General features: G+C 45.3%; 1 protein-coding gene across 1 annotated transcript in view; it reads left to right on the top strand.

The window, feature by feature from the left end:
- The window catches only part of SEC23B (SEC23 homolog B, coat complex II component), a 67,222-nt gene that overhangs the window by 12,658 nt on the left and 42,261 nt on the right, over positions 1 to 12,303 (top strand). The window contains exons 3-4 of the mRNA XM_030196235.1: positions 2,527 to 2,584; positions 5,731 to 5,817. Coding sequence (XP_030052095.1) covers positions 2,527 to 2,584; positions 5,731 to 5,817 — 145 coding nt within the window. The remainder of the gene's footprint in view (positions 1 to 2,526; positions 2,585 to 5,730; positions 5,818 to 12,303) is intronic.

Here is a 12,303-nt window from a genome sequence, read left to right on the forward strand (position 1 = left end):
TGTACACTTGAACATGAAGAGACAGTCCCTGCTTGACAGAGCTTACAATCTAATTAGGACAGACTTACAGCACAAATAAGAGATAAGGGAATATTAAAGTGAGGATGATAAAATAAGGGTTAGGAGTTAAAAGCAGCATCAAAAAGGTGGGCTTTTAGGTTTGATTTGAAGACGGCCAGAGACGGAGCTTGATGTACCGGCTCAGGAAGTCTATTCCAGACATATGGTGCAGCAAGATAAAAGGAATGTAGTCTGGAGTTAACGGTGGAGGAGAAGGGTGCAGATAAGAGAGATTTACCCAGTGAACAGAGTTCCCGGGGAGGAGTGTAGGGAGAGATGAGAGTGGAGAGGTACTGAGGAGCTGCAGAGTGAATGCACTTATAAGCCAATAAGAGGAGTTTGAACTGTATGCGGAAACAGATAGGGAGCCAGTGAAGTGACTTGAGGAGAGGCTAATATGAGCATAGCGACATTGGCGGAATATTAGTCGTGCAGCAGAATTTTGAACAGATTGAAGAGGAGAGAGATGGCTAAGTGGGAGATCTGTGAGAAGCAAGTTGCAATGGTCTAAGCGAGAGGTGATAAGAGTGTGGTTGAGTGTCCTGGTAGTGTGCTCAGAAAGGAAAGAGTGCATTTTGGTAATATTATAGAGAAAGAAACGACAGGGTTTAGCAGTCTGCTGAATATGTGCAGAGAAGGAGAGGGAGGAGTCGAAGATCACCCCAAGGTTACGAGCTGATGAGACAGGAAGGATGAGAGTGTTATCCACAGAAATAGAGAATGGGGGAAGAGGAGAGGTTGGTTTAGGTGGAAAGATAAGAAGCTTAGTCTTGGTCATGTTTAGTTTCAGATGGTGGTGAGACATCCAGGCAGCAATGTCAGTCAGGCTGATACTTTGGCCTGGATTCCTGCTCAGATTTCTGGTGTGGAGAGGTGGATCTGGGAGTCATCAGCGTAAAGATGAAACTGAAAACCATGGGTGAGATCAGAGTACCAAGGGAAAAAGTATAGATGGAGAAAAGAAGAGGTCCCAGGACAGATCCCTGAGGTACACCAACTGACAGAGGGATATAGGTAAAGGAGGATCCACCAAAGTATACACTAAAACTACGCTGGGAGGGATAAGAAGAAAACCAGGAAAGAACAGAGCCCTGAAATCCAAGTGAGGACAGCGTATCAAGGAGTAGGCTGTGATCAACAGTGTCAAAAGCAGCAGATAGATCGAGAAGGATGAGGATAGAATAGAGCCCTTTGGATCTGGCCAGGAACAGGTCATTGGAGACTTTAGCAAGCACTGTTTCGGTTGAATGAAGGGGGCAAACGCCAGATTGAAGTGTATCAAGAATAGCTTGAGATGAAAGAAAGTCAAGGCAACGACAGTGAACAGTATGGTCAAGTTTCTTGGATAGGAAAGGGAGGAGAGAGGAGGGAGATGGGGCAATAGTTGGAAGGACAAGTAGGGTCCAGTGAAGGTTTTTTTAAGGAGTGGTGTGACTACGGCATGTTTGAAGGCATTAGGAGCAGTCACAGTGGACAGTGAAAGATTGAGGATATGACAGATAAAAGGGATGACAGTTGGAGAGAGAGTGTTAAGTAGATGAGTGGGAATAGGATCAGAGGAACAGGTAGTTAGTTTCGAGGAGGAAAGAAATGTGTAATTTCCTCTTCAGTGATTTCAGAAAAGGAAGAAAAGTAGGCAGGGGTTGGAGGGTTGAGAGAATGGACTAAGGGAAGGAGAGGTGGAGGTGACCTGGTTGAGAATTCAAGTTTAATCTTGTGAACCTTATCATGAAAGTACTCAGCCAGAGTCTGGGGGGAAAGTGAAGGGGGAGTTGGAAGTGAAGGCACTTTGAGGAGAGAGTTCAGTGTGGCAAAGAGACATCGAGGGTTTGAGCAAAGAGAATTTGTCAACTGGATGTAATAGTCCTGTTTGGCAAGTGAAAGAGCAGACTGGAATCTTTTCCACATAGGGCTAGGAGCTTGATTTTGAACACCTCTTGACAGGACAACTCTGTTGTTAGCTGGTCAGTGAACTGCTGGATCGCCCTGATCTTCTTGCTTTGGCAGGCTGCTGTGGTGGTGTGTGTGCCTCGCCCTGGGAGGGGGCCCCCCCTTTTATTTTTCTTCTTTGGGGTTGTTGGGTTATAAGATGGGGTTTGAGGTGATTATAAAGAACAGAGGTTGGTTATTTTTAAGGTTGTTGTGAAGTTGCTAAATTTGGAATGGTGTGGGGGGGGGGGGGTAAGATTAATCATAATTGGATGACATTATGTAACATATAGGAGCCCTTAAGGTATTATTTTGTGAACTGTATTTATGTACGGCCAGATGGTTGTATAACGTCTTGATATTGTCTTGTCATCAATAAAAATCATTGAAACAGAAAAAATCAGCTGACGCTAAACACTGAGATGACCATTGTATTCCTATGGGCGTCTTGGTGTCTTAGCGCCAGCTAAAAATGCTAGCGCACCTTAGTAAAAGACCCCCTAGATGTTGGTTAACCCTTTTATGTGTCTTTTTCAGTCAGGTTGACTACAGGGCGAAGCTCTGGGCCTGCAACTTCTGTTTTCAGAGAAATCAGGTAGGTGACGATAATGTAATATTTTCCTTCTAATCCCCCTCTTAGCTTTGGTAGCATATGGTCCCAATGTAGTCCCAAACGAATAAACTCTTTGACAAAATTATGAGGGTAATTCTGTAATAGGGTTCCCACTACAGGCACTGGCTATGGCGCCTATTTTAAGCCTAAGTGGAGGAGTAACCTAATGGTTAGTGAAGTGGCCTGAGAACCTGGGGAACTGGATTCGAATCCTACCGCAGCTCCTTTTGACTCTGGGCAAGTCAATTAACCCTCGATTGATCCAGGTACAAAATAACTACCTGTATATAATATGTAAACGGCTTTGATTGTAACCACAGAAAGGCAGTATATCAAGTCCCATCCCCTCTCCCCTTTCCTCCATTCTATGAAGAAAAATAGGTGCCCATGTTTCTTTACAGAATTCTAGTGGAAATGGCTGAAAACGAACTTACAATAAGGCACAATCATTTACACCAACCCTGTTGTAAATGCCAACACCTACCCCTGATATTCAGTGCTATTTAACTGGGCAGGAACGGCTCCTGGTCAGTTAAATAGCGCTTAACTGGCTATCCGCGAATATTCAGTGGGAGATATCCGGTTATCTCCTACTGAATATTTGTGGTCAGCACTTAGCAGATAATCAGTTATATTGCACGATACAACCAGCTACCTGCTAATATTCAGCACATACCAGCTAAGTTTGGCAGCCACATAGGCCTGCTATTGTGGAGATCCAGTCTTTGGCCTGTTTAAACTTAATTGGCCAGCCCTGAATATTGGCTTGGCCGGTTAAGTTTAAAGTGATTAAAAATAAAATGGATATTCAATGCCAGTCACCAGAAACGGTCTGGCATTGAATATCCGTTCTCACCGCCGACCGCAGGAGTTAGCTGGGCTGCCTCCCACAGTCTGAATTTCGACCCCTTAATGTTTAACACATACATGCCTGTATTATAGAATTCTATAATTTACTCATGTACCTGAGCATTTTGCCCATGTGCATGCCCACCAGCAAAGTATGCGCCATCAAATTATGATGGAAACGTTTCCACTAGGCAGTATTCTAAAAGAGGTCATGTACACTCAAGTGGCTGCAACACACATAAATGACTCAAATACCAGCATTCCTAAAACTAGTGGCTCCTTATAGAAGTACTCCCTATATGCAGCTTATGTCAAAACTCATAGTGTGGCAACTTATCATCAACACAATGTGGTGACCTTGTGCAGAGTTTTCCCACCAATGATACTCTTGTGGGACACAGGGGGAAGGGCCCTTCCTGTGTCGGGAAAGACCAATATTATCATGTTTGAAAACAAAAATTATTATTTCTTCACAATTGACACGTTCTATTCCAAAGAGGATTTTAGGATGTATCTTAGTTTTTTGAGACAGGAATTAGGAGATTTTGAAGCCATAGTTCACCCCAAAACCATACTCCAGTCAAAGCTGATCTGGGACAAAACTCTTCTAGCCAAAGTTTGGAATCTATTTTTTGAAACAAGCTCACGCATATATTTATTAAATGATGCCAAGTGCATGCCCCATCCCCCAGCTCTTGTTTTTTTCAGTATTCTTGTAATTTGTTCTTATCCCTAATATAACCAACCATGGAAATCCTTATCAAAATGTTATTTGGAACCTGATACTAGTCCCTGTATAATTTGCTTATATGTCTGTCCTCAGATATGCCTTTCAGTGTAAAGAGACAATGGTAAAACCAAGTTCTGAGGGGCCCTTTTACTAAGCTGCGGTAAAAAGGGCCCTGTGCTAGCAGCGGGGGTCACTTTTGCCGTGCGCTGAGGCCCTTTTTACCACAGGGGGTAAAAAGTCTGAAAAAAAGAAATGGCCATGCGGTAAGATTGAACTTACTGCGTAGTCGTACAGGAGAAGGGAGCAGTTATCTCCACCCATTGAGGTGGCAGTAAGGGCTCCTGCACTGTTCGCTGGAGGTTGAACTGCCGCTGGTGCCCACGTTGGACCAGCGGTAGCTCCAGATTGGCATGTGGTAAGCCTGTGGTGGGCTTACCGCTGCTTAGTAAAAGGGCCCCTAAGTATCCTATTTTCTGGCCTTTCCCCAATAAACAGGTCGAAGACAAGTGACAGCATTAGTCTGGCTGTCTACCTGCATCCAAGGATAAGATTTATAATTGCGCCAAAGTAATTTTATACAGTACTACATTTTGTTAAAGGGGATTTGTTCTGGTTCTTCCACAGCAAAGTGCTGCAGTAGATCCAAGGCAGGATTAACCCTTTAGTGGGCCCCAGGCAAACAAGTACATTGGGGTCCCCATCATAATATAAATATATTTTAAAAATTCCTCTAATGGGGTCCCCCTGAGAGCTGAAAACTGACAGAAGAGGAAGCAGCTGGTAAAAAGTCTTCGCCAGCTCCTCTTGCTGAAAGGAGGACACTTCTCATCCCCTGTGCAGAGACAGACCTCTGTGGACGGAGGTCGCTCTTGTCTTCCCCGTTCCCCCTCACCCTCCCTCCAATACACACACTTCTTTCTGTCAGCAGTTGACATAAAAAAAAAATAGAAAAAAAAAGAAGAAGCTTGCCTTGGAGCCATTAAACTAGCACATCTAAGAGAGCCCCCTTCTAACCGTTTGGGCCCTAGGCAAGTACCTGGTTTGCTTGTGCCTTAATCCTGCCCTGAGTAGATCACCTGACTTCTCATGTTCATCTGAATAACACATGCTGGAAAGTCACAGGACTGGTCACAAACCGTCATCCTACAGGGAGAGTGTTAGGGCATGAGTGTGAGTGAGCAAAGACCTCCTGTGTATTGAATGCTCTGTGTTTCGTGGGTGGTGTTTATACCACACCTTGGTTCTCTTACCTCGGGAAAGGTGACAGGATAACTCCTTGAGGTATTACATCACCTCCTGAAACAGCCCCACTGGGCTAAACATGACTGTGTCAGGCGTTTTACCGTCTCTCTATAATAAAGGCTTGTAACCCATCCACCATGTCTGCTTCTTCATCTTCCATTTTACTGGGAGAGCGTTAGGGAACAGCTTCACTCTGATTACTTACTGACCCGAAACATTTCACTGTCTAGATGGCTTGAGATCATGCTGTGTTCTGCAGGTCTTACCAACCTGCCTGATGTTCTCTGATGTTCAATTCTTTCTTCAGTTTCCTCCAGCATATGCAGGTATAACGGAAGTGAATCAGCCTGCAGAGCTCATGCCGCAGTTCTCCACAATTGAATACATAGTACAGGTAAGTTTGTCTTGTTGATATAAAATTGCAAAATGCCCAAGCCATGTTCCCTTGTTGCACTGTATTTACCATAAGAGGTGTGTTGTATTAAAAGTATTTAAGAAAGCTATTTTGTCTTTCTTTTATGTGAAAATAGTACCTGCAGGTATACTGGAAATAAAATCTGCTTGGTTGGATGTGTTAAGACAAATATAAAATGCCGCCCGCCCAGGTGGTGTAGTGGCCTTTGCAGCTGCGGGGGCAGGAAAGAATCACATTCTTTCCTGCCCGCTGCTGCTACTCCATCTCCGACGCTCTCCACTTTGCTGTTCTGTGCTGCGGGCACCGCCACCGCCATGTTTTCCCAAAATGGCTGCCGAGACTTCGGCGGCAGTTTCAGCAGCCGTTTTTAAAATACGGTGGGGCTGTCCACATTACAGAAGAGCAAAGCAGAGACGGTAGCAGCAGAGGGCAGGAAAGAGTGGAATTCTTTTCTGCCCCCGTAGCCGCAGAGGCCACCACACCACTAGGGCGACCTTCAAGGGTCAAGGTAGGTCTTGGGAGGGCTGTAGTGTGCAGCAGCAGTGGCCAGTGGAGCGTAGCGCACGAATAAGCATGGCAGTTTCTGGCACCCCTAGAATGTTGGTGCCCCTCTGCCATGCATACCTTGCTTACCGCATTCCGCTGGCCCAGCTTAAGACTTCCTCATTTAAGAAATATCTGATGCTTAATTTTAAGTGATTTGAGTGATTATTGTAATTTAGGTATTTTCCTTGTACTTTTTATTAGTATGAATATGTATCATCTGAATAATTGGTTCATGTTCTTTTTTCATTCTTACCCGCATTGAAATATATGTGATATTTGCAGTTTATAAGTTTTTTTTATAATAATAATAATAACTTGAAACAACCAGACATCGCGCTTTCTTTTTTGCTGCCCCTTCCTAACTGAGCTTGAATCGTCCCTTTAAAAATGTCAGCACCTTGAGGTCACGTGATGCTAGGCTAAGGGGAGGACGCCGCACGTTAGAGCTCCGCGGACCCTCGTTAACATCTGCCCTTAGCGACGTCGCAATCAGCTAAAAAAACCTCCAAAAAGCGCAGAGAAAGCTGTGGGAACCTACCAGCAGTATAAATCGGCCGCGAACTCGGCTTTAACCACGATGGCAACAAAAGCAAACAGGAAAGACGGGACGAGGAGCCGCGTGGGAGAGAACAAGATGGCGGACGCGGCCTCCTCGGGAGAATCGGTTGGTTCGGTCTGGGCGGCTGAGATCGCAGCAGAAGTCTCGAGCCACCTAGAGGCTTCAGTCGACAGGAAACTACAACGGATCTCCGATCAAATTGAGAAGATGGACGGGAAACTTGAGGGATTAAAAACGGATATGGCAGGCTTTCAACAGCGCCTATCAGAAGTAGAAGACCAATCAACACAGCAAGTGGCAGCCCAAAGTGCTATGCAGAAAAAGCTAGACAGTCTGGAGGCAAAAATCGAGGACCTAGAGAATAGGTCCAGACGCAACAACCTAAGGCTGGTGGGACTGCCAGAGTCCCTGAGAGAGGTGGACCTTCGGGGGTTCCTGGAAAAATGGCTGCCTCAGACACTTGCCCTGAAACAACTGGAGAACTGTTTTAAGATAGAAAGGGCGCATCGCCTGGGGCAGCGAAGACAAGGGGAAGAGAGACCACGAATTGTGATCTGCAGAGTGCTGAACTATGACCACAAGCAGGAAATCTTGCGTGCCTGGAGACGAAAGGGAAAGATTCAATATGAAGAGTCAACAGTTCTATGTTTCCAGGACTTCTCGGCGGCGGTGTCAGCCCAGCGCAGACGGTTTTCAGAGGTCTGCAAGCAATTGCACGAGAAAAGAGCACGTTTTGCCCTGATGTTTCCAGCCAAGCTGAGAGTCCAGAATAATGGCAAGCTACATGTTTTTACTTCCCCAGAGGAGGCAAAGGAGTTTATTAAGAGGTTGACAATTCACCCAGAGGAGAGTAACGCAGCTGTGGACCCCAGAAGCAGTCCAGAGCACTGAGTGGGGAAAAAGGAACAGAAAGATTTGTCTGAAGCACGTATAAGTGCAAAAGAAGAAGAAGGCCGAAACGCAAACCTGCAGCTACATTGAACATTATAAATGCAGGTTGAGGTATGACCTATGTTGAGAATTGAGGGAGAGTCTGTGTGTTATTCACTCCCGAGAGAGGGAGAAGCATGTTAAGTAGGGGGTCATATAAATTAATAGGATACAAGACGTCGCGGGGTGAGGGGAGGGGCGGGAACGTGACCGGTTCTCATAGAGGACCCAAGCAATGTTTTGGGTGGAAGGGAGGGGGGAGGGGGGGAGAAAGGGGAGGGAGGGGGGGGAGGGAAGGGGGGAATCAACAGCCAAGGGTTTTTTGTTTTTTGTTTTTTTTTTTGTTTGGTCTTGTCAGTTCTTTCACATCAGAGCAGATTTGGGCCGCAGCGCTGTGGTGCATCCTCAGTTTGGGAGCACGCCCAGGGGCTGGGGGGCGTGTCCCGTACCAAAGTGTTAAAAATCAAGTCTACATGGGAAGCTTGAGAACAAATGAGGTATGGTTAAAGTAATATCATGGAATGTGGGGGGGATTTCTTCACCCATCAAGCGCACCAAAGTTTTACAAGCCATGAACCGTCATAAGGCGGATATAGTGTTCTTACAAGAAACGCACTTGACGGCATTGGAACATAGTAAATTTCAGAAAGGTTGGATAGAACAGGTAGTGGGCGCTCCGGCAGTAGGCAAGAAAGGGGGAGTACTTATAATGTTCCGTAAAGGCCTGCAATTTCAAATCACAAGAGTCAAACGGAGCCCAGAGGGTAGATTTGTGCTGGCTGAAGTGGAGTTGGGGAATGTCACATATGTATTTTGCAATGTTTATGCGCCAAATGTCTGGGATAAAAAATTTTACAAAACTCTTCTAGAGCTGCTGAGTCCCTATCAGGGGAAAAACGTCATACTGGGTGGAGATTTTAATTTAGTATACGATATTCAGATGGATAAAACGGGTGTGCAGGCGACGAATCTGGGTCATGCTGCTGGGGGCCTGCCTTTTCTCTGCAAGACACTAGACTTGATTGATGCGTGGAGAGTTTTGCATCCTACCCAGAAAGATTACACGCATGTGTCTAGAGCACACCTCACGCAGTCACGCATAGATTACTTATTTATTTCCAGAGATCTATTTTCTAAAATATCAGCTGCAGAGATAGGTCCGTGTGAAATATCGGATCACTCGCTCATTTGGATACAGATGCAAGGACTAGGGGTAGTGGGGAGTAGAGGGGGTTGGAGATTTCCATTGGAATTATTCTGGGATTCTAAGTTTAAGGAGTACATAGATGGGAAATGGAGGGAATTTGCAGACCATAATAAGGAACATCAAAATCAGCCTCGTTTATATTGGGAAACCTCCAAAGCAGTGATACGGGGTGAGATCATAGCCTATAGAGCCAGGGTCAAGAAGATGAGAGATAAGGAGATTCTTAGATTGGAAAAAGAGATCCGTTGGCAAAGGGTACGATGTGGGGCAAAAATGACACCGGAAGGGAAAGGAGCTCTACTAGCCACACAACAGGCCTTGAATGAATTGCTCCATCAGAGGGCAAAGAAATCGCATATGTATTATAAATATCAATACTTTATCCATGGGAATAAGGCAGGAGCGCTGATGGGCAGATTGTTAAGAGGGGAAGGGGGTAATAAGAGCATTTTGGGTTTAAGGGAAGAGGGAGGTCGACTTCTTAGGACAGCTAAAGACATAACGGAGCGCTTTAGAAGATACTATGAATGTTTATATCGGGAGCCCACGGATATAGTGCCAGATAGTATGCTTTATTTGCTTAATCATACCCTGCCCCAGATATCAGATTCACAAAAGCAATATCTAAACAGCCCAATAACAGAAGGTGAAGTGATGTTGGCGTTACAACAAAGCAAGATACAAAAAGCGCCAGGCCCAGATGGGTATACAATGGCCTACTTTAAGATAGTCCAGGAGCGGGTGACACTTCCTTTGTTAAATTTATACAATGAGATGGCCAATACAGGAGAAATGTCGGATGCCATGAACATAGCGAAAGTGATAGTGTTTAAAAAACCTGGGAAAGATGGATTAGAAGTAGGGTCATATAGACCCATATCATTGCTAAACTGCGATGTTAAGATATATGCTAAGATCCTGGCAAATCGACTGTCTAGAGTATTGCCAGATTTGATTGCATCCCCACAAGTAGGGTTTGTGAAGGGTAGATCAGTGGAGAGGAATGTAAGGGCTTTGTTGGCGTCTCTTGAAATCGTAGAGGCCGGGAAAAGGCCTTCTCTGTTGGTCAGTTTTGACGCAGAGAAGGCCTTTGATCGCGTAGTGTGGAACTTCCTGTTTCAGGTGATGGAAAGAGTTGGTATAGAGGGAATGTTTCGAGGGGCGGTGGGGGCGCTTTATCACAACCCCAGGGCGTTTTTATGGGTAAATGGAGAGCAATCCTCATTGTTCAAAATCAGGAGGGGTACGAGGCAGGGATGCCCGTTGTCCCCTCTGCTTTTTGTACTCGCATTGGACCCACTAATTAGGGAGATCGAGTCACATCCAGAGGTGGAGGGGGTGACCTGGGGTGCTTCCTCATTCAAAGTTTCTGCATTTGCAGATGATATATTAGTCCATCTCACACAACCGGGTCGTTCTTTACGAGCACTATTGGAACTGTTCCAGGAATATGGGGATTTTGCGGGCCTACGGATTAACTACTCTAAATCCTTAGCACTAACAGCACACGCAAGTGTAAAGAGGGAATGGGAGTCTGGGTTCCCACTCAAGTGGGCTACAGAGTACCTCCCGTACTTGGGAGTGAGAGTTGCAATGAGCACGACTAAATTATATCAACTGAATTACACAAATTTATTAGATAAGATGAAGGGTCGGTTGGGTCAATGGGAGACGCTGCCGCTTACTTTACATGGGAGAGTTCACTTGTTTCGCATGGTGGAATTTCCTAAATGGCTATATGCATTTCAGGTATTGCCTTTGCGACTCAGGAAAAAAGATCTCCGCCAGTTGTATAGATACCTGCGGAAGTTCGTGTGGAGAAATGCGAAGCCCAAGGTAACATTGCAATGCCTCTTCGGACCATGGAGAGAGGGGGGTTTGGGGCTCCCGAATATGCGGAGATACAACCAAGCGTGTCTGTTAAGACACCTAGGAGATTGGATGTTGGGGAGGCAAGATTACACTCCGCGCAATATGGAATTTGATTACTTTGGTCCAACTCATCCATATTATTTGTTACATTGCGCGAGAAGAGAAATACCAGAGCATGTGCGTAGAAGCGTACTACTGGGGCCCTTGAGAGAAGTGTGGAGGGACCTAAATGGACTGTGGGGTCTGGAAGTAGATACCTCCGACTTACTTCCGCTTCAGGGGAATTTACAGTTTACACCAGGCTCTGACAGCCCAATATTTCGTAGATGGGCAGAGCTGGGGATTACTAGACTTGAACACGTTTTGGATTTTGGAGGGAGGATTTTATCTCTGGGAGCACTGGGGGTGGGCATCACTCCGTCACATTTATTTGCATACCATCAGTTGACACACTATGTTAGATCATTGGAACCCAGTAAGTTGGAGGGAGGTCACGGGCGTAGATTAAGAGCTTTTTTTGGGGACATCCCCGGAGATAGATTGTCTGTATCGGGATTACAGAAAGCTCTGGGAGAACTTGAGGGGGGCAAAGATATGGGACGAATTAGTCAAAGGTGGGCAGTGGACCTAGAGCAACCCCAATTACAGCTGGATTTTCGGAAATTGATATCTCGTATTCCGCAGATTTCTGTAAACGCAGGAATGCGGGAATGCCAGTATAGAATAATTTTTAGAGCATATATGGCCAAGAGCCAAGTGTTTAAATTTGGAGGTGTCGAGGACCCATTCTGCTCCAAGTGCAAACGGGGAGAAGGCACGTTCTTTCATTCTCTTTGGAAGTGCAGCATGATTCAGATCTTTTGGAAACAGATATTCAAGTATCTGGAATCCCTGGTGAGGCATAAGATTCCGTTTACACCACTGGGAATAATTTTGGATAAATATGAAGTATTTAGAGTTTGTGGTAGAGGGGCTCAGCAGCTTATACGCAAGGCCAGCATAGTGGGTAAAAAACTTATTATGGGCGCATGGAAGAGTGAGAAGTCTCCAGAATACTGGCATTGGAGGAACAAGTTTCATGAGACCATGGTTATGGAGCGTAGGGGGGTGGGATCCTTCCCCAAGAGACGAAAGACATTTCTAGATGTGTGGGAACCATATATTCAGTCGTCACCTAAAGCACGGAGTTTAATATTAAATAGGCTCTGAACCTTCCTTTTTTTTTTTTTTTTTTTTTTGGGGGGGCACTGTAGTAATAGTAGATCTTATGAGATGTATAAGTATCAAGCCTAAATGGAGGTCCTAAGAGAGGATTACCTATAAAAGGAAAAGGGGAAAAGGGGGGGGGGGA

The sequence above is a fragment of the Microcaecilia unicolor genome, chromosome 3 (assembly GCF_901765095.1).
Source record: "Microcaecilia unicolor chromosome 3, aMicUni1.1, whole genome shotgun sequence".
Taxonomy (NCBI): Eukaryota; Metazoa; Chordata; class Amphibia; order Gymnophiona; family Siphonopidae; genus Microcaecilia; species Microcaecilia unicolor.